Source organism: Cynocephalus volans, chromosome 14 (assembly GCF_027409185.1).
Source record: "Cynocephalus volans isolate mCynVol1 chromosome 14, mCynVol1.pri, whole genome shotgun sequence".
NCBI lineage: Eukaryota > Metazoa > Chordata > Mammalia > Dermoptera > Cynocephalidae > Cynocephalus > Cynocephalus volans.
Genome location: NC_084473.1, coordinates 25,215,723 through 25,241,378, shown reverse-complemented (window position 1 = coordinate 25,241,378; position 25,656 = coordinate 25,215,723). Strand labels below are relative to the sequence as shown.

The window sequence follows — 25,656 nt, the reverse complement described above, 5'->3', positions numbered from 1 at the left end:
CTGAAAGCCTAGCAAAGGCATAACCAAACATTTAATGAAATTATGACATTTACTGGTGTATGATTACATTCTCTTGAAACTGACTTGTAATTCTTGAAGTTTTAAAGCATTCCTGCTGTATAAATCCTGTAATTCTGAATATGACAGTCAAATGAAAGTCACATCTTGACCAAAATATCTTGTCTAATTCCCACTCCTATCCTAATTCTAAATTCCTACTTATGGAAGTGGCAAAATAATTTCACGGGAAATGAATTAAAGGCCAATACCCTAGTAGACTGTATTTCTGAGTTTGACTCTCATTTTCTTAATCTCACCCCTTTCGCCAGGGTTGAATTTTGAGAAAAGCTATTGATTGTTACAACCGAGTAACATTTTCAAATTTGAAATGTGTCAGCATAATCCAACTTTTTCCACTGGCTATAGTCATATGAGGTCTTGTAGGTATTTTTTTGAGTAACATTACAAAGATGATTAAAAAGTAGGGCAAAGGTCCTCTCTCTTTTGCTGGCACAGTAGATGTAGGCTAAAGTTCACACAACTGCTGTAGGGTAAGCTCTGCTGTTAGGTAGTGGGTAAGGCTGGATTCCAAAAGCAAAGCTATCTTGTACTCTGACTTAATTTAATTGACTGTGGTTTGGAATTCTTTTCTAAATATGTTTGTATATTTACTGATTTTCTCTTTGTGTCTTGTCTCTTGATTTAGAAGAGGTTCTGTGTATGTTTGTATGGGTATGTGTGCAGCAAAGGTAGGTTAGTGGGTAAGAGTTAAAATGGTTTAAACTATAGGCTAAAAAGCACTAACCTGTTGTCTCAAATATATGGTTTTCAAAACTGCAACCCATGCTTGCTGTACTTTATTTTTTTGCTTAGACACTTATCTTCTAAAATACTTATTTGCATATTTATGTTTCTTGTTTTTGTCCATCTTTCCACCTCATCCCTCCCACCCTGCATTCTCAAGCAGTCCATTCCCACACTAATCCACTTTATCCTGTTCTAGCTAGAATTGCCTATCTCATGCCTCCGCTCCCACTGGAATTTCTACTTTACAGGCAAACTAACTCCCCCCACTCCCCACGCCCCTCCGCAATCTCTTTTTTTTTTTATGCCAGGTGTATTTTCACCTCTTTGTTTATCTCGATTGAGTAGGAACTGTTTCTTCCCATATATTGTATTCCCTCCTGCCCTGGAATGTAAACTCCACCAAGACAGGGATATTTGTCTTTTTTGTTCACCTCAAGTGCCTAGAACAGTGCATGGCATATGATAGGTCACAATAATTTTTTTTGAGTGAGTGCCTATGAGATGACACTGGAAGAGATTACAATTTAGTTGGCGAAACTCCTGCTACAGATGCAGTGAGTGATTAGAGAACGAAACAGTAAATAACAAAGATCAAAATGCAAGCAGGGAAGGGAAAGATCACTGTAGTTGGAAATCTTGAGGAAAAGATTGGAGCCATGATGCAAATATAAAGAAACAAGAGTAGTAAATACAGATGGGACGCAGGTTTCAAATGATGGAAAAGCAAAGTAGGCAAGTACATCATTAGTGAAGTACAGATTGGAGATTGAAGAGATGGCCAGCTTCTCTTATCATATAACACTAAAATTCGCTGAGACTTGTTTGTGGTCACTCAGCTAGTAAATGAACCTGATGGTTGAACCCAAGTCATTTGTCTTCACACTAAGCAAGCTGAATTGGATTGCTTAAAGAAATGCAGACAGAACCTGAGATCACCTCACTCTGGTTCTGGTGCTATCCACAGTTTTCTTTTTTAAAAAATATGTTGCCTTGCCTTTCAAACCAGTACAAAGCCGCTATTTTCTGTGCCTTCTCTTCTCTTCCCTTAAAGAACTGTGGGATAGAGAAAGAAGATAGAAGAAGCAGGAGCCTTGGCTAACTGTTTTTGGCCCTCCTCATCCCACCCCACTATCATTGAGTTCTCCAAATCAGTGGATTCCACATACTCATTGGCTTGCTGTCTACTGCAGGGTCACCTTTTTAAAAATACCGATTTTGATTCTGTGGTTCTAGGTTGGGGCCCAGGAATTTGTGAGTATATTTGAACATCCGCAGTTGATTCTAATGCCCAACAAGTTCTAGAATATTTTTTCAATACTGCTATGGGAATCCCAGGCCAGCTGAGAATATTGGATAGTCTCTTAGGTTGTGCTTTGGCCATAAGTAATTGTTCCCAACTCCGGAAGGGTCCCTGCCTCCTGGTCAGATATAGGCCATCCTCAACTTGGAAGTGGTTCTAAGGTTTGTTTCTCAATCATGTAGAAAGTGTTTTTGGTGGAGTGGATATTAAAAATTGCGTTTATAATATCCACCATGACATAAAATGACCAAAATGGTTTGATTTTATCGTCCATTGCCCTGAATTACCATTGCAAGTGAGGGCAATGTGTTAGACTCTTGTTAAACATCTCCCAAATTTTGAACCAGATGAAGGAAAGGGATTGAAAGAAAGGGAAAGTAGGCATAGAGAAAGACAAGTGATCACAGACTGGTGGAGAGGTGTAGCCACTGACAGTTTACTAGGGATGTGAATGTTGTTTTTTAAATAGCACTCCTAAATTAGTCAGACATTCCCCATGAGTGTGCTTGTGGATGCCAAACCTGTGTAGCCACTGACATAGCCCAATACTGCATACTTCAATTAAAATTAGAAATTAAAAAGTTTTAATACTACTAATTAAGAATTAAATAACCAATACTTGGGGAAAGCTAGTGTAATTAGAGGAGATGCATGAAGGACCACTGGGTATTATTAAAGCACTAGTTCTTTATTATATTTGATATTACTTTAAGACTTATGCCTTTTCCTGGGTACAAGTATTATATGTGCACAGCTACTAATCAATTAAAGGATGATTTGTTTTTATTTTTAAGACCAAAGAAGGAGAAAACTTTTTCCTAAGATAAGTGGGCAAGATTTGGAACGTGTGGGCAGGGAGAAGGAGTAAGGAGTTAGAGAGATGCGTAGAAGAAATGGTTTAAGGTGAACATGAAAAAAAGACAAGGGAAGAAAACACGGGGTATTTTGAAGAAGATTGGATGTTGTAATTAAGAGATGTTGACCCTGAGCTGCCTCCAGAACTGCCTGGTTACCAACTAGAGCAAGATGTTTGCATGAGACAAGGGCAGAGGTGAGCCCTTAATGGTAGGAAAGGGGGGGAGTAATTAATAGTAATAGTAGTAAAAGATGTGGAGCAGACATTCCAAAAACAAACTTGGAATGTTTGCCTAGAATTCCCCAGTGTTCCTTACTTTCTACCTACAGTCCAGATTGAAGGGCCATCCGCTGGGGCTCCTCTTGTGATGCCCTGTGCTCAAAAGATCGTATCGTCATCGTCGTCATCATCATCACATTAAGGAGACTAAACTAGACAAGTAATTGGAAAGGAGGGAGGAGAGTAGCTGGTCTTTGTTATCCAAGGAGTATTTCTGGTCGAGTGCAATATAAACTTTTTTTCAGTTAGAAATACTTAAAATAGTAAGTGTGACATGGGATGTTTCATTTTTAGTAGCCCCTGTTGCCCCTTAATTTTACTTTTGATAACACTGGAAAGTCCATCTCTCCAGAAAAATGTAAGAGAGCATGGCTGGGAAACATAGTTGGGATATATTTAGAATACATTTGGAACTGATATTGCGATTGCTTTGTAGGTTACTTACTGCTCAGTTTATTAGTTACCTATTGCTATTGTAACAAATTACCACAAACTTTGTGTCTGAAACAATAAAAATTTATTATTTTACGGTTAGGGAGGTCAGGAGTCCAAAATCATTCTCACTGGGCTAAAAATCAAAGGTGTTGGCAGGACTGTGTTCATTCTGGATGCTCTAGGGGAGAATCTATTACCTTGCCTTTTCTATTCTAGCTTCTAGAAGCTGCTCGTATTCCTTGATTCACTGCCTACTTCTTCCAGCTTCAAAGTGAGCTACATGGGGCCAGGTCATTCTCATGCTACCAACTCTCTGCTTCTCTTCACCTCCCTCTTCATTGTAATTTTGTGATTACAATGGGCCCACCTGCATAATCCATGATAGTGTCCCTATATTAAGGTCAACTGATTAACAATTTTAATTCATTTGCAACCTTAATCCCCCCTTACCATGTAACCTAACCTATTCACAGATTCTGGGGATATGGACATCTTTGGGGGATCGTTCTTCTGCCTACCTCATTTAGTATCCATATAACCCTATGACCTGATAATTGAAATGAGAAGATATAGTAGTAGTCACAATAATGGCCTAGAATACATTGTTCTCATTTTGGATTTTTTGGTTGTTATAAATTCCAGCTTTGTTGTATATAATAGGTACTACAGAAATTCTGTTTTGTAAAATAATTAATTTTGAAATGCCATTTTCTTACAGGTTATATTTGCCGCAACTTTACAGGGTCTTCTGCTTTGCTGAGTAAGTTTACTTTATTGTTGACATATTTACATTGCTTTTTAGATTTTGCAATAAATGTGTTTACAAATAAATTTTCCTTCTCATTTTAGCCAGAACCCATGTTAACTATGGAGTCAAAGGGGATGTGGCAGTTGTTCGAATTAACTCACCCAATTCAAAGGTACGAAATTTAATTTGCTGCGGCCTATTTCTACTACCTACATTTATGAATATAGTCCCGAATGGGAAAGAAATAAATCCACCAATCTGGCAGTAATCTTATCATATAAATTTACAGTTTTGATAGTTAAGTTAGTTAAAGTTTGGTAAATAGTACAAGGAAGGCAGTTTTCTAAAGCAGAGGTCCTTGTGTAAGATTTACTCCTAGTTGGCCTTAGTTGTCAGATTAACATCATTAATAAGATTAGCCTTCTGTTACAGTGTAGAATGAGGAGGTGATTTATTAGACAAGAACTAAAGTATAAGGCTTGTTTATAAGAAACTCACCTACCCATCTTAAATATGAGGTTATTAAATCTGCTTTCTTCATTATCTGCCTGACATAAGTTCATTATTCATAGTAAATTGGCTGATTAAATGTGGACAGTTGGTTCTGTTTTTTTGTTTTTTGTTTTGTCTTTTTCGTGACCGGCACTCAGCCAGTGAGTGCACCGGCCAGACCTATATAGGATCCGAACCCGCGGTGGGAGTGTCGCCGCACTCCCAGCACCGCACTCTCCCGAGTGCACCACGGGCTCGGCCCGACAGTTGGTTCTCAAGCTTCTGGAGGAATCTGAATGACTTGGTATAATTCGCATATTGGAAATCAAGTTCTGTTCAAAGCAGCAACTTCAACAACACATGTAGCATTAATCCAGTATTTTGCCGAGAAGAATTTTATTGCAGGAACCCATGCTTTTCCCCCCATCTAAAATTGGTGTAAAGGTTTCATACTTAAAAAATCTTATAACCAGAGGGCTTGATGAAATAGGAGGATGTAGATAGAAGCAATTGACAATCATCACAAATTAAGGAAAATAAGAGCCGTTTCCCTTCACTAGAGTAAATCTTAGTACCTGCTAAGCAGTGATTCACATTTAAGATATTTTTTCAGAATTTTAAGTTGAACATTTTTCCTGAACACAAAAAGATACATGCCTGTGGTAAGAAATTTTAAAACTACAAAAAAGTATACAGAAAAAAATTATTTATAATCCAAACCCAAAGATAACCACATTTAATCCAGTTTCAATAAATAAATTTATTCACCTTTTTTTATTTATTTTTTTCGTTGTACATGCTTATGGGGTACAGTTTGTTTCAAAACATGCATATATTGTATAAATCCAATCACAATAGCCTATCTATCTCCTAAACATTTGTCATTCCTTTGTGGTTATTACATTCAAGATCCTCTTTTCTGGTTATCTTGAAATATGCAATACAATATTACAGCTATTATCACCCTAAAGCACCAGAACTTATTCTTCATATCTAACTTTAACTTTGTAACTTTGTACCTTTGTACCGGTCTACCAACCTTTTCCAGTCCCCTCTCCCTTTCCCTGCCTCTGGTAACTACTATTCTACTCTGTTTCTCTTTTTTTTCATTTTATTTTTCTTAATTGATGCATGATAATTGTACATATTTATGGAGTATAATATGATATTTGGGTACATTCATATTGTGTGCAGTGATCATATCAGGGTACTTAGTATATCCATCACCTCAAACATTTGTCACCTCTTTGTGTTGGGAAAATTCACCATCATCTCAACAAGCTATTCAAAGATACACAATGCTTTGTTGTTGACTGTAATCTCCCTGTATTGCTATAGAACACTAGATCTTATTCTTCCTCTCTCTCTACAATTTTGTAGCTACTAACCACCCTCGCCCCATCTCCACCTCCCCCCTCCCCTTACTAGTTTCTAGTAACCACTATTCTACTCTCTACTTCTATAAGATCTTTTTTAGCTTCCACATGTGAGAACATGTGGTATTTCTCTTTGTGTGCCTGGCTTATTTTACTTAACATAATTTTCTCCAAGCTCATCCATGTTGCTGCAAATGGCAAAATTTCATTCTTTTTATGTCTGAGTGGTATTCCATTGTGTATATAGACCACATTATCTTTATCCAGTCATCTGTTGATGGACATTTATGTTGTTTCCAAATGTTGGCTATTGTGAATAGTGCTACAGTAAACATGGAGGTGCAAATATCTCTTTGTATACTGATTTCCTTTCTTTTGGGTATATACCCAATAGTGGGATTGCTGGGTCATGTAATAGTTCTGTCTGTAGTTGTTTGAGAAACCTCCATACTGTTTTCCATAATGGCTGTACTAGTTTACATTCCCAACAATGTATGAGTTCTCCTTTCTCTGCATCCTCGCTAGTATTTGTTATTTTCTATCTTTTTGATAATAGCCATTCTGACTGGGGTCAGATGATATCTCATTGTGGTATTGATTTGCATTTCTCTGATTAGTGATGAGCATTTTTTCGTATACCTGTTGGCCATTTGTATGTCTTCTTTTGAAAAATGTCTATTCAGTTCCTTTGCCCATTATTGATTTTTTACTATTTAGTTTCTTTGTATTTTCTGGATATTAATCCCTTATCAGATGCATAATTTGCAAATATTTTCTCCTATTCTGCTGGTTGCTTTTTCACTCTCAATTGTTTCTTTTGCTGTGCAGAAGCTTTTTAGTTTGATATAATCCTATTTGTTAATTTTGTGCTTCAGAAGTATTCTTTTTACTTTTTTCTTTTTTTTTTTGTCTTTTTCGTGACCGGCACTCAGCCAGTGAGTGCACCGGCCATTCCTATATAGGATCCTAACCCGCGGCGGGAGTGTCGCCGCGCTCCCAGCGCCACACTCTCCCAAGTGCGCCACGGGCTCGGCCCCAGAAGTATTATTCATAAAATCTTTGCCCAGCCCTATGTCCTAAAGTGTTTCCCCAATGTTTCCTATGTCCTGAAGTGTTTCTGCTATGTTTCCTGTATCCTGAAGTGTTTCCCCTGTTTTCTCCTAGAAGTTTTATAGTTTCAGATCTTAGATTTAAGTCTTTAATCCATTTTGAGGTGGTTTAAGTATATGATGAGAGATAGGGATCTAGTTTCATTCCTCTGCATATATATCTCCAATTTTCCCAGTACCATTTATTGAAGAGACCGTCTTTTCCCCAGTATATGTTCTTTGCTTCTTTGTCAAAAATCAGTTGGCTCTAGGTATGTGGATTTATTACTGAATTCTCTATTCTGTTCCATTGGTCTATTCAACAAATAATATTTTCAAAGCTAAGATTATACTGTATGTCTTAATTTGATTTACTTTTTTCCTTAATATTATACGAAATTTTCCCATGCCAATAAATGTTTGTAGACTTAACTTATTTATAGCCTGTGTATGATTTAAACTCTTAGGAATAGGACCCCGAGTTCTTCCTTTGAGCAGACCTATTTTTAAAGAGAAGGGTGCTAATAGTTGGCCAAAGCTGTCTAAATAGAAAGCTACTGGGTTTGGAGTTTTTTTTTTCCTGCCTCTGTTTTTGCTTCTAACAGTATGTTTCTGCTGGATAAACATTTCCCATAATCAAAATAGCATTTGATGGTGATATGTTCATCTGGTACCACAAAATTTAAACCTTTAGATTTATATATTTCCCTTTTGCAGGTAAATACGCTGAGTAACAAACTGCATTCAGAGTTTGTAGAAGTAATGAATGAAATCTGGCCTAGTGATCAAATCAGAAGTATCGTCCTTATCTCATCAAAGCCAGGCAACTTTATTGCAGGTGCTGATATCAAGTAAGTTATAGGAAACTTGAAGTCAACTTTTATCTTGGTTAATAGTATGTTTCTTAGGCCTAATAATTCCTCCTTTTAAAAGAAGGTAGAAGAAATTGTCTGAAAGTTTTTTTTTTTGAAGTTGTTTTCATGAGTATGATAAAGTTGATAGAGGGGCTCGTTGCTTAAACCATGTGAGGTAAGACTAAATAAAACCTTTCCTTAAAGAAGTTGAAAGCAGTTTTTGAGTAGAATAAAAAATACTATAAAATTAAACTAACAGTGAAATGACATCTGTTATCTATCAGACCAGCAAACATTTAAGTTTGAAAGTATCATGTGTTAGCAAGGACTTGGGGAAATGACAAAGTTAATATATTACTAGTAGGAATGCCAATTGGTATAGCCACTTTAAGAGCAATTTGGGAGAATTTTGTAAAATCGAAAATACACATACAAGTATGATGCATCAATACATCCTCTTCTAGGTGTATGTGCTAGAGAAACTTCACCCTTTGTTCCTAAGGACCAATGTACAAGGTCGTGTATAGCTTAAAATAAAGAAGAATTTGAAACAAGCTAAATGTCAGTCAGTAGGGAAATGGATAAGTAAAATGTGAAATATTCACACAATAAAATACTACAGAGCAGTTAAAAGGAATTAACTAGATCCACAACATAGTGTTAGAACTCAGAAACATAATGTTAAGTTAAAAAAAGCAAGTTGTAGAATGTTTCATACAATAGTTTAAATAAGTGTTTTTAAACCATACATGAAATAATTCATAACATTATTTATGGGTACAAGTTTGTAGCTGGTCTGGAAGGATACACTACAAACATGAAAATGGTTGCTTCAAGGAAAATGAAGTGGGTAGTAGGACTTGAGGTTGTTAAAGGAGACTTTACAGATACAGGGAGTGTTTTCTTTCCCTTTATTAAATGGTAGAATGTATGCTTATATAACTTGTTTACAATTTTTAAGCATGTGTAGGGAGGGGAAATGCTATTTCATTGTTAGTTTAATGGGTTAGAATGTTAACAGTTGTTAATTCTGTCAAAATATGCATATTTGTTATCTTATTCTTTGTATTTTAAGCAGTGATAGCCAGCATCATTGCTAAGGAATTTGTATTTAAGGTGTTTGTATATTTTTAAACCTGCTGTACATTGTATATACCCTTCTTGTTTATATGTAGTAATTAGAATTTATAAATGTTCTGTTGATTTTTTAGGAAAAGCAAAATTATCTCTATCAAGAACTTTTTCTTTTAGCTCAGTTATTTAAGCCTAGTGAGACACTGATGTATCCACTAGTAGCTACGTGTATCTGTAGGAAAATACATGCAGCTTCTATGAAGCCAGCTGAGCAACTCCCTGTATAAAATGACAGAAGATACTTGTTATCCTTGGTCAAAAGAACAAGATCTATATCTTAAATGTGTTCAGAAACAAAGAAGCAAATGAAACAAACGGAAATTAAAGAATATTGAATACACCATTATTATACCAGATCTTTTTTTTGGGGGGGGGGGATCTATTCAGAGGTTTTTAGATCCCTCTAAACAACTTGGGAGAGGGGTTTTTTTGTTGTTTTTTTTGGCTGCCATTTTGATTGTTGTTTAAACTAATAGCTACCTGGTAGTGAAAATGTTCAATCTGATAGTGAAAAGATTTACCAGAAGATGATTTCCTTATGCACAGAATTTTGTAATCTAATGCTTTAGTATACGAACAAAAATAAATTATGCAACACGTTTTGTTTTATTTTCTGTATCCAGAACTTTAAGTCTTTATAGAGAGATGGTGTTCCTGATATTAGTACTATTTGAAGCAAAATTATTCTTAAACTAATGAGTATTTGAAGATTCATTACCAAATATTGATATATGAGAGGATAAGTGGAGGAGGTATTGAACAAAGTAGGCTGTTGTTTCATCTTTCCTTTTTTTCTGTTTTTTGCTTTTGTGGATACTGCAGCATGTTAGCTTCTTGCAAGACCCTTCAAGAATTAATACAAATATCACAGGATGCACAGAAAACGTTTGAGAAACTTGAAAAGTCCCCAAAGCCTGTTGTGGCTGCCATCAGTGGATCCTGCTTAGGAGGAGGACTTGAGGTATAGAGACACTGTCAGTTCGTTGGTGGGACTCATCAGCTGTAAACATTTTAGGCTACTTTTTTTTTTCCTGAAAAAGGTTTTCAGAGGAGAATCAACTTCCTTTTTAGTTTTCAAACTTCTGGATAGGTTTGAATCCTTAATCTGCATAACACAGAGCAAGTGGCACAGAGCAAGTGAATCAAAGTGTGATGTTTTCATTTATAAATTGAGAAGATTTGAACTGGATCTCTAAGGTCCTTTTAAGCAGTTAAAACCTGATTCAGGTTTGCAGGGCAAAGATTCATTAGTGTGATGCATGCTCTTGAGCTACTTAAGTCTATTTGAGATACACAGAGGATAATATATGTTTAAGTGCTTTGTGAAGATGAAAGATGGTAAATAATATAAGAGAAGAGATGCTTACCAGACTGGAACATGTAGGAAAGAAGGAGGGGAAAAGAAAATAAAATTTATTGAGCATTTATTTATTTATCTCTATGCTAGACACTTTCACATATATTAATTAAGGAAACCCATGCCTGGTCCTTAAAGATGGGCAGAATTTGATTAACCAGAAAATAGTGGAAAAGACATTCCACGTATAGCACGGTGTGAGCAAAGGCAAGGATAAGCAAAGCCTATGAGGACACTGTGAGTAGACCCGCTGGATTGTCAAAGAGTGTCTCTGTAAGATACAGGGCTTCATAACCTAGGGTCCATCTAAAATTGTGTGTGTATTTTTTTATTGAGAGCTTCCATAGCTTTCAGCAGATTTTTAAGGAGATCGGCAACCCAAAAAAGAAGTTAATGAATTAGGGGAAAAGTATGAAAAAAGACTGAAAAGGTAAATTGAGAAAGCATCAAATGCCACCCTAAGGAATTTCAGTTTATTCTGTGGGTACATTCCTCCTTTATAAGTAATCTTTGGACTGTCACCGATCCTAAGATGTTATGAGGTTACATTTTCTAACATTTTAATTTTCTTCCCTTGTTTGAAGCTTGCCATTTCATGCCAATACAGAATAGCAACAAAAGATAGAAAGACAGTATTAGGTAGCCCTGAAGTCTTGCTGGGGATCTTACCAGGAGCAGGAGGCACACAAAGGCTACCCAAAATGGTGAGTTTAAGATCTCCCTCGTGAACTTTAGAACCTTGGTATCTATATGCCCCTTTAGATCTGTTTCCTCTTGTAGGTACAAAATGCATAATATGGGCATTCATTATAGAATTTAGAAACCAAATAAAATATTGGTGTATAGGATCAATGACAGATTTTTATTCCTGGTATTTGTTTATTTTTTTCAATACCACAGAATTATTGATCAAAGTCCTTTGTCCCCGAAGAAAGATAAATAAGATACATGTCTTGCTTTTTTGGAAGCTTATATTTTAATTTGTTCCTTCTCTGCACAGTTTTTTTAAACTGTAGATCGTATTTCATGATAAGTATAAGAGACAGACCTTTTCCCTCATTATATAATTTGGATTGTCTCATTGCTGTATTCTGTAGAATCAAAAGAGTCCCATCAGGCTTTTGCATTATTAAGGAGAGGGGAAGGACAGTCAGACCTGGATGCTTCAGAGCAATCTTAATATCAAATTCAAGCACCCACTGAACCTCATACTTTCTGGCACTGTAGATTCCTCAATGAAAGCAAGGCTCAACAGAAGTACTCTTTGCAGGGAAGCTGATGTGAGCTGAGCACAAAACAGATAGGAAGGTTTATGGTGTTAGTTTTTTTAACCATAAATAATGTGCATTCCTTCATAGAAATGTAAAGAGGATTTAGTGAAAGAATGATTAATCATATATGTAGAAAAATATTTACTGAGGTTTTTTTTTTCTTTCTTTCTTTTTAACTGCAGTTGGCATTTGAATGTTGCTAGAAGCCATTCTTCTAGTATTCCACATAAGAAGCACTAGCTGCGTTCTATTTTTGTTAAGCCTAAAATTTTTTCTAAAGACTGTCAAAACCATTAGCCTTCTCAGTCTCCAATACTTCCACTATAGGAATTTTAAATATTATATAAATGATAGAGAAGAGAACCAAAATGACATAAATGCATAATTTTAGGAAACATGAAATTTATTCTTTACCTTATCAATCCCATAAGACAGAAGTCCTATATGTTGAATTAACAGAAGAGATAAAGACATTTTTGCTTCAGCTGGGGTTATCTAATCCCAAAAGTTACCTAAGTGTGTATCAGTATGTAAAATTTAACTTATTGATAAATAGCATAAAAATCTGGTTTACTTTTCTCATTTTGATATTTGCTCACTTGATGATTTGTAAACTGTAATTGTCACCCTGATTTTTTCCCCCTCTACTCTTATCCTTGTTCACATGTTAGGTGGGTATGCCTGCTGCTTTAGACATGATGCTAACTGGTAGAAGCATTCGTGCAGACAGAGCAAAGAAGATGGGACTGATTGACCAATTGGTGGAACCCTTGGGTAAGTGTTAGCATGTCTCAGTTTGGGGCATTATAAAGTTACTCATTTTCTTGAAGAGTTAATCTATTGAATATTGGTTAGAGTGAAACTCACACTCTTAAGAAATGAATCATCATTCCAGGAAGTGATGTTTTCTAAAATAGCTAATACTAAATTATTTTCAACATTACCCTGATGTCTGTTTTACTTTATTTATAATTGGGACATGAGGAGTACAGAATTTAATCAAGTCATTATTGTTGGTCCTTAAATCACTCTATCATTATCCATGTATAACCCTCCTTCAATTTTTTGTGTCTGTTTTAGTAATATAACAAACATGTATAAAATAACCAACCTGAGAACATTAACAATAATTGACATCCACTGTTGTGCTACTCCAACCATACAATTTCTTTGCTTCCCTTTATCCAAAGGAACCACTATTCTGAATTGTGTGTTCAGCACCCTCTTGTATTTCTTAAAATCAGCACCTTTTTTTTTTTTTTTTTAAAGATGACTGGTAAGGGGATCTTAACCCTTGACTTGGTGTTGTCAGCACCACACTCTCCCAAGTGAACAAACCGGCCATCCCTATATAGGGATCCGAACCCGTGGCCTTCATGTTATCAGCACCACACTCTCCGAAATGAGCCATGGGCCGACCCTAAAATCAGCATCATTTAAATATTATTTATAATATTTTACTAATTTTTAATGTACAATTTGAGTTTTGATGAATGTATGTAGCTATGTAAATACCACCGCAATCAAAAAGTAGAACATTTCTAGTATGTAGCTTTTTGTGTCTTCTTTTCATTTAGCATAATGCTTTTGAGATGTGTCCATATTTTTGCATATATCAGCAGTTTGTTCCTTCTTATTGCTGAGTATTATTCCATTGTATAAATATACCATGGTTAGTTTGTCCATCCACCAAGTGATGGACATTTGAGTTGTTTCCAATTTGAGGCTATTCTGGATAAACCCCAAACTGGGGAATTCTGCTATGAACATTCATCCACAAGTCTTTATGTGGACATGTGTTTCATTTCTATTGGTTAAATACTGAACAGTAGATTGGCTGACCCATATAATAGATATCTATTAGCATTTAAGAAACTGTCAAACTGTTTTCCCAGAGTGGTTACACCATTTTGCATTCCTACCAGCAAAGAATGAGAGTTCTAGTTACCAAACCCTTTGCATGGTCAGTCTTTTTGATTTTAGACATTCTCACAGGAGTGTGGTAATATCTCTTCGTGGTTTTATATCTCCCTAATAATCAAAGATATTGAGTATCTTTCATGTGTTTGTTTGCCTTCTGTATATCTTCTTTATAATGTCTGTTCAAATCTTTTGCCCATTTTGTTTGAGTTGTTTTTCTTATTATTGAGTTTTCACAGTTTTTTATTTATTGGAATACAAGTTCTTTATCAAATATATGATTTGCAAATAATTTTCTCCCAGTCTTTGGCTTGTCTTTTCACTATCAAAGAGCAGAAATTCTTAATTTTGATGAAGTCCAGTTTATCACATTTCTCTTTTATGAATCATGCTATTGGATGGTATCTAAAAAATCTTTTCTTAACTCAAGATCACAAAGATTTTCTCCTGTGCTTTCTTCTGAAAGTTTTCTAATTTTACCTCTTACATTCTTGTCTGTGATCCATTTAAAGTTAACTTTTGTATGTAGTGTGAGATAAAGATCGAGGGCCTCTTTTTCTTTTTGCATATGAGCGTTCAAATGTTGTGACACTGTTTTGGGGGAAGACTATTGTTTCCCCAGTGAACTACCTTGACATCTTGATCAAAAGTCAATTGAACCCATATGTTTGGGTCCAGATTATAATCTGGAATTCCTATTTCCAGCTATCTGTATGTCTTCCCTTAAGCCAACATCACACTGTCTTGATTATTGTATTTTTACAGTAAATCTTGAAAACAGGCAGTATAAGTCCTCTAACTTGGTTCTCTTTTTTTAAAATTATTTTGCTTATACTGGTTCCTCTGCATTTTTATATAAATCTTATAATCATCTTGTTCATATCTCCAAAAATAGTTGCTAGGACTTTGATGGGAATTGCATTAAATCAATATATCACTTCATTTAAGCTACTTGCTTTTTATTTGTTCCATGTGTTCTTTGTTCTTTTTCCTTATTCCTGCTTCCTTTTGGATTAATCATTTTTTATCTAGCCATTTACTTTGCTTTGCCCTTTTAATGGTTGCTGAAGGTTTTACAGTGTACATCTTCAACATATAGGCTGTCTTCAAATGATATATTATTTCACATGTAGTGTAAGAACCTTAAAAGAGTATACTTTCACTTTTGCCCATCCATTGTGCTATTGTTGTTATACATTTTACTTCTATATATGTTACAAATTCCTCAATATATTGGTATTTTTGTTTTAGACAATTATTTTTTAAAGAGTTTTTTAAATGAGAAATGTTCTGTTTTATATTTATCCACAGTTACCAAATTCCCATCTGGTTTGATTTTGCTCCAAGCTGAAGAACTTCTTTTAACATTTTCTGTAGGGTGGGTCTGCTGGAAATTCATTCTCTCACCTTTTGATTTGTCTGACAAAGTCTTTATTTCAACTTCACTTTTTAGAGGTACTTTTGCTGGGTATAGAAGCCTTGATTGCCATTGTTTTTCTTTTGGTACTTTATAGATGACTCCATTGTGTTGTGGCTTACATAATTTCTGGTGAAAGGTCTGTTGTCATTTTTATCTTTGTTCTACAAGGGTACTTCAGAAAGTTTGTGGATAAGTAGAATTAAAAGATAATATGAATCTCTCCATTAACTTTTCAATTTTATTTTAGCAGCTAGCCAATATGGGGATTGAACCCTTGACCTTGATGTTACAACACTGTGTTCTAACAGACTGAGCTAACTGGCCAGCCCCTTTCCATGAACTTTTTGAAAACCCCTTATATATATATAATGTGTCTTCCTCTCCCTCTGGCTCCTCTCATATTTTCCCTTTGTGACTGGCTTTAGCAATTTGTTTATGATGTGCGTTGGTTGGTTGGGATTTTTTTTTTTTAATATTTGTTATGCATGGGATTCATTGAGCATCTTGGATATGTGGGCTTATAGTTTTCATAAAAATTAGAAATTTCTTTTGCTGTTATTTCTTTAAATATTTTTCTGTCTTCCCTCACCCCTTTTTGGAGATTTCAATTTCACATATGTTAGACCTCTTGATATTGTCTCAAAGTGAAATTCCGGGTTGGTTGTTTATTTTCAGTCTTTTTTCATTCCAGGTATTTTATATTGCCATGTATTCAAGTTTCCTGATCTTTTTTCTTCAGTCTATAATCTGCCATTAATTCAGTCTTCTGTACTTTTTCATTTGGGGCATTGTTTTTTTTGTTTTGTTTTTCTTAATCTCTAGAAATAACATTTAATTCACTTTTATGTCTTCAATATTTCCTCATTTTGTCCCTGTTTACCTCTACCTTCTTGCAATTTATTCATTTTCCATAGTTTTACAGCAAGAATGCAGGCCACACAGACATACCGCATCCTACTCAGAAATGGTTTAAGACCTTGTTTCCTACCTAGAGCATGTTGTTGCACCTTTGCTTAGTGTTATTTCCCTTCTTTGAGTCCATACTTCATAACTCTGCCACCTCCCAATTTCTAGTCTGAAATGGAAAGCTGTGCTAGAGCCTCTGGCTTTGGCATGCCTAGGTTTTTGCCTACTAGGGACTGATCTAAGCCTGATGTGCATTCCAGTCTGTTGCATTCATATTTACAGGACCAGGATTAAAACCGCCAGAGGAACGAACAATTGAATACCTAGAAGAAGTTGCTGTTACTTTTGCCAAAGGACTAGCTGATAAGAAGATCTCTACAAAGAGAGACAAGGGATTGATGGAAAGTGAGTGTCACTGTTGAAGAACAAAGGCAAAGCTTCTTTCCTGGGAATTTAATTTTATTTAATATAGATTCAAAATGAGGAAGAGGTAAATTTATTTAAGCATAAATTCAACCTCAAGGGATGTGATATCTTTGCTCTAGGGTCAAGTCCTCAACCTTCCACCAGCCAGTTAAAGTTTTAAGACTTTTAATTTGGAAAATTTTAAATATTAATACAAAAGTAGAATAGTATTGTAGTGTAGTAAACACCCATGTACCCAAGGCCCAGCTTTAACATTTATTAACTAATTAAAACATGTTTAAAGAAGAGCTTAGGTTGAAACTTATATTGTGTATATCAGAGTAAAGAGCAGATCTTTCAGATATCTAGAATGATTGCATTTTTATGGCATTTATAGAATAAACTAACAAGGGAGGCTAGGCTACTTCCAGGAAGTATCTAAAAGCATTTTACCCTTGCAGAATTGACAGCATTCGCCCTGACTATCCCATTTGTCAGACAACAGATTTACAAAAAAGTGGAAGAAAAAGTGCAAAAGCAGACCAAAGGCCTTTATCCTGCACCTCTGAAAATAATTGATGTGAGTCTTCCCCTGTACTCCCACTTTCTCATATTTCCTCCCTTTATTTAGAGCAATATTCTTGATTGCCATTCTGGACCATGTATGTCAGTACTAAAGTTCTTAGTTCTGCTGTTAAAGTACTTACCAAAAATAAGGGAAGAGCATAGCAATCTATAAAGTCTTGTATAAAGTGATGTATTTGTGGAAAATTAGTGCTAGACATACTCATTGGTTAATGAGGTTATAAGCTGTCAGTAAGAAACCAAGAAACCAGGAAAGGAACCTGAGTCATATCAGTATAACAAGGCCAGTAAATATTGGACATTAATTAAGAGATAGTTGAAACAAAATTGGTGGCTGAATTCTATCCTTAGTCAAAACCATTGTCATTACCTAAAATCTCTTGAAGACTTCCCCATTACTGTAATTATAAAAAAAGATGTAATGATATAGAAATGTTCTGCAAGAGATCAAGGAGGCTAATTTAAATGATCACAGCATTTAAGAAACCTCTAATGGTAGACTTTAAACTTAGAACTTTTCAGTCTGGAAAGTCCAAGATTAAAAAAGCATATAATCAAAGACTTCAAAATTGGAGAAGAGTCAGTTAACAAATATATTTTGAGCAGAAGACCCCAGAGTACATAAAATGTGAAATGTGATCCCCTGTCTGTACTCATCTCACGGTCTGGACTGGGGAGATCAGACATAAACATGTGGTAAGACAGAGAATCATATAAGAGACATAAGGCAGCATAAAAGTAATGCCAGATCATTGGGACAGAGGAAGATTGCTAAGTGCTCAGAGGAGGGAGTAATGACTGTGAGCCAAAGAGATTAGGAAGAGCCTTGTGGGATCTGACCTGAGCCCTGAGAAATGGGTGGAGGATGGGTGAAGGGAAAGTAGTTCCAGGTAGGGTGGGCATTTTAAACAGAGTTATGGATGTTGAAAAACATGAGGCTCTTCAAAGAACATTTATGGAGACAAATTTTTGTAGGGAGATAGTGAAATGTCAGTCTGCAGAAAGGCAGATTGAAGCTAGACGTTAGAAGGTTAGCAAGAAGGAATTGAGAGCTTTTACCTTTGTCCTAAATAGATTATCTAGAGCCATTTTCATGGTAGTGAGTAAAAATGGATTAGAAGAGACAAAGTAGAGCAATGAATCAGCAAGCTGTCTTGGTAATTCAGGCTTGAAGTTTGGATAAGACCCTGGGATATAACAGTAAAAGTAAAAGTGTGAAAGTAGCAAGAGACTTGCCAAAGAGAGATTATGAGTTAAGTTTAGATATGTTGAGTTTAGATATGGGAAATTCAAGCAACAGTGGTCTAAACAGAGAAGTCAGGGTTAGGGGTATAGGTTTGTTTATTTGTGGTTTTTTTAAATTTGGCATTCCTAAAAGTTATGGTGATTGAATGTAGTGTCATTTCTTCATCTTTTATACTTGCCATTGTACTTAGGATAGACTTACCCCAAATGTTAAACTGAATTTTATAGAGTTCATGATTAATGTGATAAACTAGATCATGCATCTGAGGAAAAAAGCATAGAGAGAGAAAAGGGCTAAAAAGGGAAGTTGAGGGTCTACCTATTTGGAAAACAGAGAGAAGCTGGAAGAGTAATTTAAACTTTCTCTTTCCTTCTATTTTCATCTTAAGCTGTGTTTAGCAGTAACCTCAGAGATGGAGAATTAAGTCAGTCTTAAGCAACCAGGCACTCAGTCCTCATCTCTTTCTCACTCCATTCTAGACTTTTGACTTATTCTTTGAAGGCTAATAACACTGGCAATTTTATTCAACTTTATTGTACATCTTGCCAACCTATTCCAACACTGAACAAATGTGTTACATGTTTTTTTAGGTGGTCAGGACTGGAATTGAGCAGGGGATTGATGCTGGTTATCGCTCTGAATCTCAGGTAAAGTTGTTTCCTTTCTATTTTTTATTATAAGTTAACAAGAAAACCAAAAATCCAGTACTCTGCATAAAGCTGAAAAAAGAACAAATATCCAAAGCCTAATAAAATTTGTTTTCTTCCAGTGAGTATTATTTCTTATGATTAATCTCAGTGAACAAATAAATGTTGAGAAAACTGGTCTGCAGATGTTTGAACTTGCTCTCAATAAAGAGGTTGTAACTAGAAAGAGCAGAAGCAGAATAATAATCCTTTCAAAATGAATCACTAGACATTTTTTATTCTGCAGTCAGGCTGGTTTTGTTGTGATAAAATGAATAAATACATTGATAGAAGAATATTTTTGTTACTTAGTAGGGTCTAGAGATGAAACTTTGAAGCCCAGCCTCTTTTTGGTTATTTAGAAAATGAAAGGAAGTATCTTGTACCCAGTGAAAGGTGAAGACAGAAGGGATGTATGAACCTAACCTCACCCCTTCCACTTTTCTAGCAAGTTGGTGGTATTACAGATTTAAGTGCTTTGGGTAGATTTTAAGTTTTAAGCACTCATTGAAGAATGATTACTCTTCATGTTTAGGACATGTTCCAGGAAAACATTTCTTGTACTTTACTGTGCATTTCTAATTTTTTAATATCACAACCAGGTACACATATACATGTGTACAGAAGAACTGATGCTTAAGTTTCACAAATGAATAATTGTCCTCACTGTATGCAATAACTCAGTATTTTCTATGTATTTTACTTTTATATATATATATATAATGTTTATCACAAGTTACTAAATTCATGACTACTGATGGATCTTTACCCACAGTTTGAAAATCACTGGTTTATTGGATGGAACATGCTGTATCAAGATTAGTAAAGCATCGATTCTATAGAACGTTGTTTCATGTTGCATGAAAGCAACTTTATTAAAGTGATTTCTTTGAAATGCTATTTGTAACCAATACATTCTAGTAATATAAATAATAACTAACATCAAGACCCTAGTCACTTTACTAGTGTTCTCATTTAATCTCCACAACAGTACTACAAAATAGATATTGTCTTTCCCATTTTAAGGATGAAGGAAGCTTCATGATGGAGAAATGGCGAGCCAGAATTCAAACCCAATTCTGTCAAACCTAGACTCTAAATCTTTTATTCAATTAACTATTAAGTTGAGATTCATTTTCCATGAGTGTTAAGATACTTTTAAAAGTGGTAGGTATCATGTGGGGAGCCTGCTACAGTAGAATGAGAACTGAAGTTTGGGGTTGTAGTATCTGGGTTCAGGTTACATTTGTGCCACTTTGAGGCAGTATGGCTTTGAGTAAAATCACTTAATTTCTCTGAGCCTCCTCTTCCTAGTCTTTAAAATGAGAGGGTTAGGGCTGGTCAATTAGCTCAGTTGGTTAGAGCATGATACTGATAAAATGAGATGGTTGGTTTGAGATGATTGTGAAGGCCCATTTTGGCTCTGAGACTCTAATTCTATTAAAAAAGTTCCCACACATCTGGTGTAAAGAATCTGAGAGCTCAGTTTTATCTAAAACCTTTTTCAAAGCATTAGCCGCAAAGTGCTGCAGGTGAGAAGAGTAAAGAAGAGCTATGTCAGTGGGAGACAGGCTTCTGCAGTGCAGGCGCCACTGAGGCCCCAAGGAGCTGAGGCTTTACCTGCATTACCTCCGCTCTGCAGAGAAACCTGAGCCAAAGGAATCCACAGCATCTAGACTTTGAAATTCTACCGTTTCTCATTCCCCTTTACTTTTCAGATGTTTGGAGAGCTTGCAATGACCAAAGAATCACAGGCCTTGATGGGACTTTACCATGGCCAGGTCCTGTGCAAGAAGAATAAATTTGGAGCTCCACAGAAGGACGTTAAGTAAGTTCAACTCTACCTAGGAAGCCCTTGTGAATTTTATTATGTGCAAAGCTTACAAGGTGTCTTTGAAGATCTGCAGAGCTAGATTTATGTCTTAATTCAGTATTGCCCTCAACCTCTTCTGTCCTGAGCACATGAGAGCCCTTATTCCTACCAAGAACTTATGGCTTTCAAAGTTCTGCTTGGCTGAGTTTTCTCCAGACCCCTCTAGTGACTCCTACAGAGGCCTTCTTGTCTTGTATTGATGACCCCTAGAAATCTGGTTTAAGTCCCCCTTACTAAACCAAACACACACACTCTGTACTGTTTTAATAGTCTTCTCTTTCCCTGTGACTTGAGATGCCATCTCTAGGAACTTACTCTTCTTCCTCAATAAAAAACATGAGCCTCATTGTAATTGTTAAAGTCTTTTCCTTCTTTTAGCTTATAACTTAAGCATTGGAGATTCTATTTGCCTCTTTCATGTCTATTCTCACCAGCAAGACTTTTCAATGTTGTGCGGCCTAATAGCTCTTCAGCATGTGAAGTTGAATGATGCCCCTAAACTCACCTTCTATCTCAGTAGTTCTCTGTCTGGGCAATTTTGCCTCCTCTTCCTGCTTCCCCCACCCCTCACCCCCACCCCCCAAGACATTTGAGTGTCTGGGAATATTTTTGTTTGTCTCAATGAGGGAGGGAGAGAGGGATGCTACTGGCATCTAGTGAATAGAAGCCAGGGATGCTGCTAAATATCCCACAGTGCACAGGATAGGCCCCCACAAGAAAGAATTACTCGGTTCAAAATATCAATAGTGCTGAGGCTGAGAAACTTTATTCTAGCTGAATTACTGTGAGGGATTTAAGAAAAGCAGTTAGTGTTACCTAATGTTACTGCCTTTTCCATCCTCTTACCTTTAATGAGATTACATTCCAAAATAGAAGATAAAATGGATAAGAAGTTTGAGTAAGACAGTAAAATTCTAGTCAGGAGGGCTGATTCCCAAATAGAATCTGAAATAGAACCTTAATAGCTCCTGCATAGTTAGTGATCAGTATCAACTGAATCAACCAGTCTGAAGAGCCAAGCATCTGTCCCACCTAACATTGATAGTACCTTGCATTCAGTGGGTGGAGTAAATTATTCCATGTTGCAGTAGATTAATGATGGCTACTTAAACCTACATCTCTTCACACACACTACAAAAGTCAAACAAATTAATAAGGAAAACAAAGCCACCCATTCCCTATGCGCAACATAAATAGAAGGCAGAGAATGCTGCCAACTTCTGATTACATAAGAGGGAGACATCATTGTGAGAAGTAAAGGAAGCAACATAGAAAAATATTACGAGCCCTGCAAAATCACAAAACCCTAGACACACCGATTCCTACCCCTACCTCTTCCCCACCACAGCCCTTCACCCCCATCTGTCCGAGTACACAGAGAATGCTGTCAATTAAAGAAACTTCACTTGGCAACAGAAGAGGGTATTCTTAAATTAAGAAACCTAGTTAGCCACTCCAGGCTCCTACTCCTACCAGCATATAGCTTTTTTTTTTCTTGGTGGGTGGCAGGGAGGCTAGCTGGTACAGAGATCCAAACCTTTGACGTTGGTGTTATAACACTGCATTCTAACCAACTGAGCTAATTGGCCAGCCTTGCATATATATAGCTTCTATTGTTATTTGCAGATAGTATACAATACCCCCAGAGAAGGTAGTATTGTAGACCAGATACATAAAAAAGAGATAGCATTGTGAACCAGATACATCCATGTAAAGCTAAGAGAAGAAAAAAAAGAGAGAGAGAATCAAAATACTTAAGCTTATGAAAAATTATCCCCCAAAAAAACCACCACAGTGCAGAAGAAAACTATAACACAACACTGCCAAACTTGGATAAAATATCCTTAAATAAGCATTTGCAGATGAAAAAATCACCTTGAATCGAAAATTCAAAAACTCAGAACTACATTAACAGAAAAACAGGATGATATGAGAGTAGACCTAACTTGGGAGAGAAATTGAAGAAAAAGGTAGCATCATCTTACAAATGAAGAGTTAACTAACAGGTACCCAAGGCAGAATAGGTTGAACCAAAAAGTTAATAAAGAACATTGAAGAAAGGGTGTCCCCTTTCCTGCTTTCCCAGTTGTCAGTAATACTTCCATTTTCATTTCTCTTCCATTTTCACCTCTTCCCCCTTGTCTTGGATGATAATTTGAATTCCTTACCTATTTTATCTTTATAAATTAGTCTTTCATACAGATAATGCATTCTCTAAGTGCTAATAAATGAAGAGCAGCAGTACTTATGAAAAAGTTACTAAAATATAAATTAATATAAAGACAAGATGCCATGTTCAGCATTCTTCAAGCTACAACATTTCTGTGTAATTAACCCTCAGATGTTCACATCACTCAACCAACAATTGACTTATAAAGCATCAGACACCACCAGTGTTAACCTGCTGGGTTATTACACAAATGCGTTATTTCAGGGGTGCTGGAGATATCTGTCAGAAGAGACTGTGAAGTGTGTTGGATTAACTTTACACTGCTGTAGGCAAACATTAAACTATAGTCATCCTTAAAATTCTGATATTAGAAGCAGAGTGTGACAATTAAGTGAATGGTGGAGTGCAGCCTTTTAACCCCAAGGTCACGGGTTGGGATCCCCGTACCGCCCAGCAGCTACCAAAAAAAAGAGTGGAGGCACTTTAGCTGTGGGTTCTGTTATGCCAAAAAGCTTTTAAAAACACTAGTTTTAGGTGTTACTATTATTGTTATTAAGCTAAAGCTAACATTCCAGCAAATGCCCCACCACCACCAAAAAACTATCATATATAAGATTAAATACTAGATGATACTGTCTTTTGTTTATGGTTTGAATGTTTTACCATAAAAGGAATCCTTTTATATGAAACCTATAACTTGCATTTTTTGTTGTGATATGACTTGAAGACTTTGTAGATTTGTACGTTATCAGTTAACTCATTCCTTTTAATCTCCTGTTGATGGATTCATTTTGTTATAGACTATTAACATCATTTCAAATTTTTCATTATTACAAACATTGTATAACTGTTTATCACAGCATGTCATCTCATGTATAAGTGCATTTCCATGGAGTAGATAATGAGAAGTAGAATTATTAAGTCATATATATGCAATTTTTGGTTTTAACAAATTTGCCCTCCGGAGTAGGCCAAAGTACACCTCCATCAGCCATGCATGAAAGAACCAATTTTTGTACATCCTCACTGATACTTTTAGGTTTTTACCAATCTTATAAGGAGAAAATGTCTCATTTTAATTTTCATTTTCAAGATTATTAGGGAACTTGAGTATTTTTATTGGCAATTTGGTTTTCTTCTTTTGTGAATTGCTTTATATCTCTTGCCCATTTTATTGGATTGTCTTTTTAAATTAATAAATGTGTGTTCTTCATAAATTATTTTGGGAAATTAAATATTATTTTGGGAAACAAAAATATTTCCCCAGTAGTAATCCTCTGTCTGCTATAAATGTCACAAATTTCTTCCCATTCTATGGCTGTCTTAATTTTGTGGGGTCATTTGTCGTACAGAAATTTTAAATTTTGATGTGATAAATATATTGATCTTTTTTCCGTCGCTATTCTTTGTTTCTCTCTACCTTGTTTTCTCAATTGTCCTCCAACTACTTAACACTTACCATATAAATGTATCATATTACAAAGCTGCATTTGGAAGATGCTTGCAGGACTTGAAGTAAGATTTCCTTTTCAGGGCTTGAGTATGATATTTAAACATTATAATCAAAATGATTAGTAACGAAACTTTATCCCGCACTACAAGTCTAATTTAGGTCTAGCTGCCTTTATGAGGGAAGTGATTCTGAAAATATTTTTTTAGTTGTATACATATATGATCTCTCCTCCTCAAAAAGCATAGATTGAGGGACAAAAATAATGTACATGAAGCCATTCCAGAATACCATGGGGTAAATCAAGTGGTCCTTACAGTTCAAGAGCAATTCTAGAGGTGGAGAAGGCAGGGGTGTACATATGGAGGTGTCTGAGAGAGGGGTAAGGTCTGTCAGCAAAGAAACCATCAGGAGTTTTAACTAATCCAGGTGAGGGGGTGATAAAGGCACAGATTTCTGAAGGAAGAAAAGATGACTGGAAAATGTTAAGTAAGAGAGATCATTAATCTCTCTGGATTTTTTTTTTTTTCAGTGACCTTCAGGGACAATTGAAGATTAGTATATTTCTGTCATACGGTGGACCAATTATTTTGAACTTAATGGATTTTAGCATTTAACTTTAAAAATCAAGCATTTTTTAAAGCTGTATTTTTATAATAAAAAGTTATCTGGAAAAAAATTATTTGAAACACCTTATAGTTGTGCCTGCTTTTGTTGGTTTATTGGATGGTAACTTGGGCAGTCTCCCATTTTTACTGAAATGAGTAAGAGTTGTTTACCAAAAGTCATCTCATCTTTTTTTTTCAGGCATGTAGCTATTCTTGGTGCAGGGCTGATGGGAGCCGGCATCGCCCAAGTCTCTGTGGATAAGGGACTAAAGACTATACTTAAAGATGCCACACTAGCTGGGCTAGGCCGAGGTCAGCAGCAAGTGTTCAAAGGGTAAGCCTGCTCTCTGTCTTTGCCAGGAGTTAGAATGTTTTTTTTGTTTTTTTGAT

At 35.8% G+C, this 25,656-nt stretch overlaps 1 protein-coding gene across 1 annotated transcript in view; it reads left to right on the top strand.

Annotated features, from left to right (window-relative positions):
• Positions 1-25,656, top strand: part of HADHA (hydroxyacyl-CoA dehydrogenase trifunctional multienzyme complex subunit alpha) — a 39,988-nt gene that overhangs the window by 2,244 nt on the left and 12,088 nt on the right. The window contains exons 2-12 of the mRNA XM_063077884.1: positions 4,396-4,437; positions 4,527-4,597; positions 8,099-8,232; positions 10,192-10,330; positions 11,311-11,430; positions 12,669-12,771; positions 16,526-16,648; positions 17,110-17,228; positions 19,070-19,126; positions 20,884-20,993; positions 25,466-25,600. Of these exons, the coding sequence (XP_062933954.1) occupies positions 4,396-4,437; positions 4,527-4,597; positions 8,099-8,232; positions 10,192-10,330; positions 11,311-11,430; positions 12,669-12,771; positions 16,526-16,648; positions 17,110-17,228; positions 19,070-19,126; positions 20,884-20,993; positions 25,466-25,600 (1,153 nt within the window). The remainder of the gene's footprint in view (positions 1-4,395; positions 4,438-4,526; positions 4,598-8,098; positions 8,233-10,191; positions 10,331-11,310; positions 11,431-12,668; positions 12,772-16,525; positions 16,649-17,109; positions 17,229-19,069; positions 19,127-20,883; positions 20,994-25,465; positions 25,601-25,656) is intronic.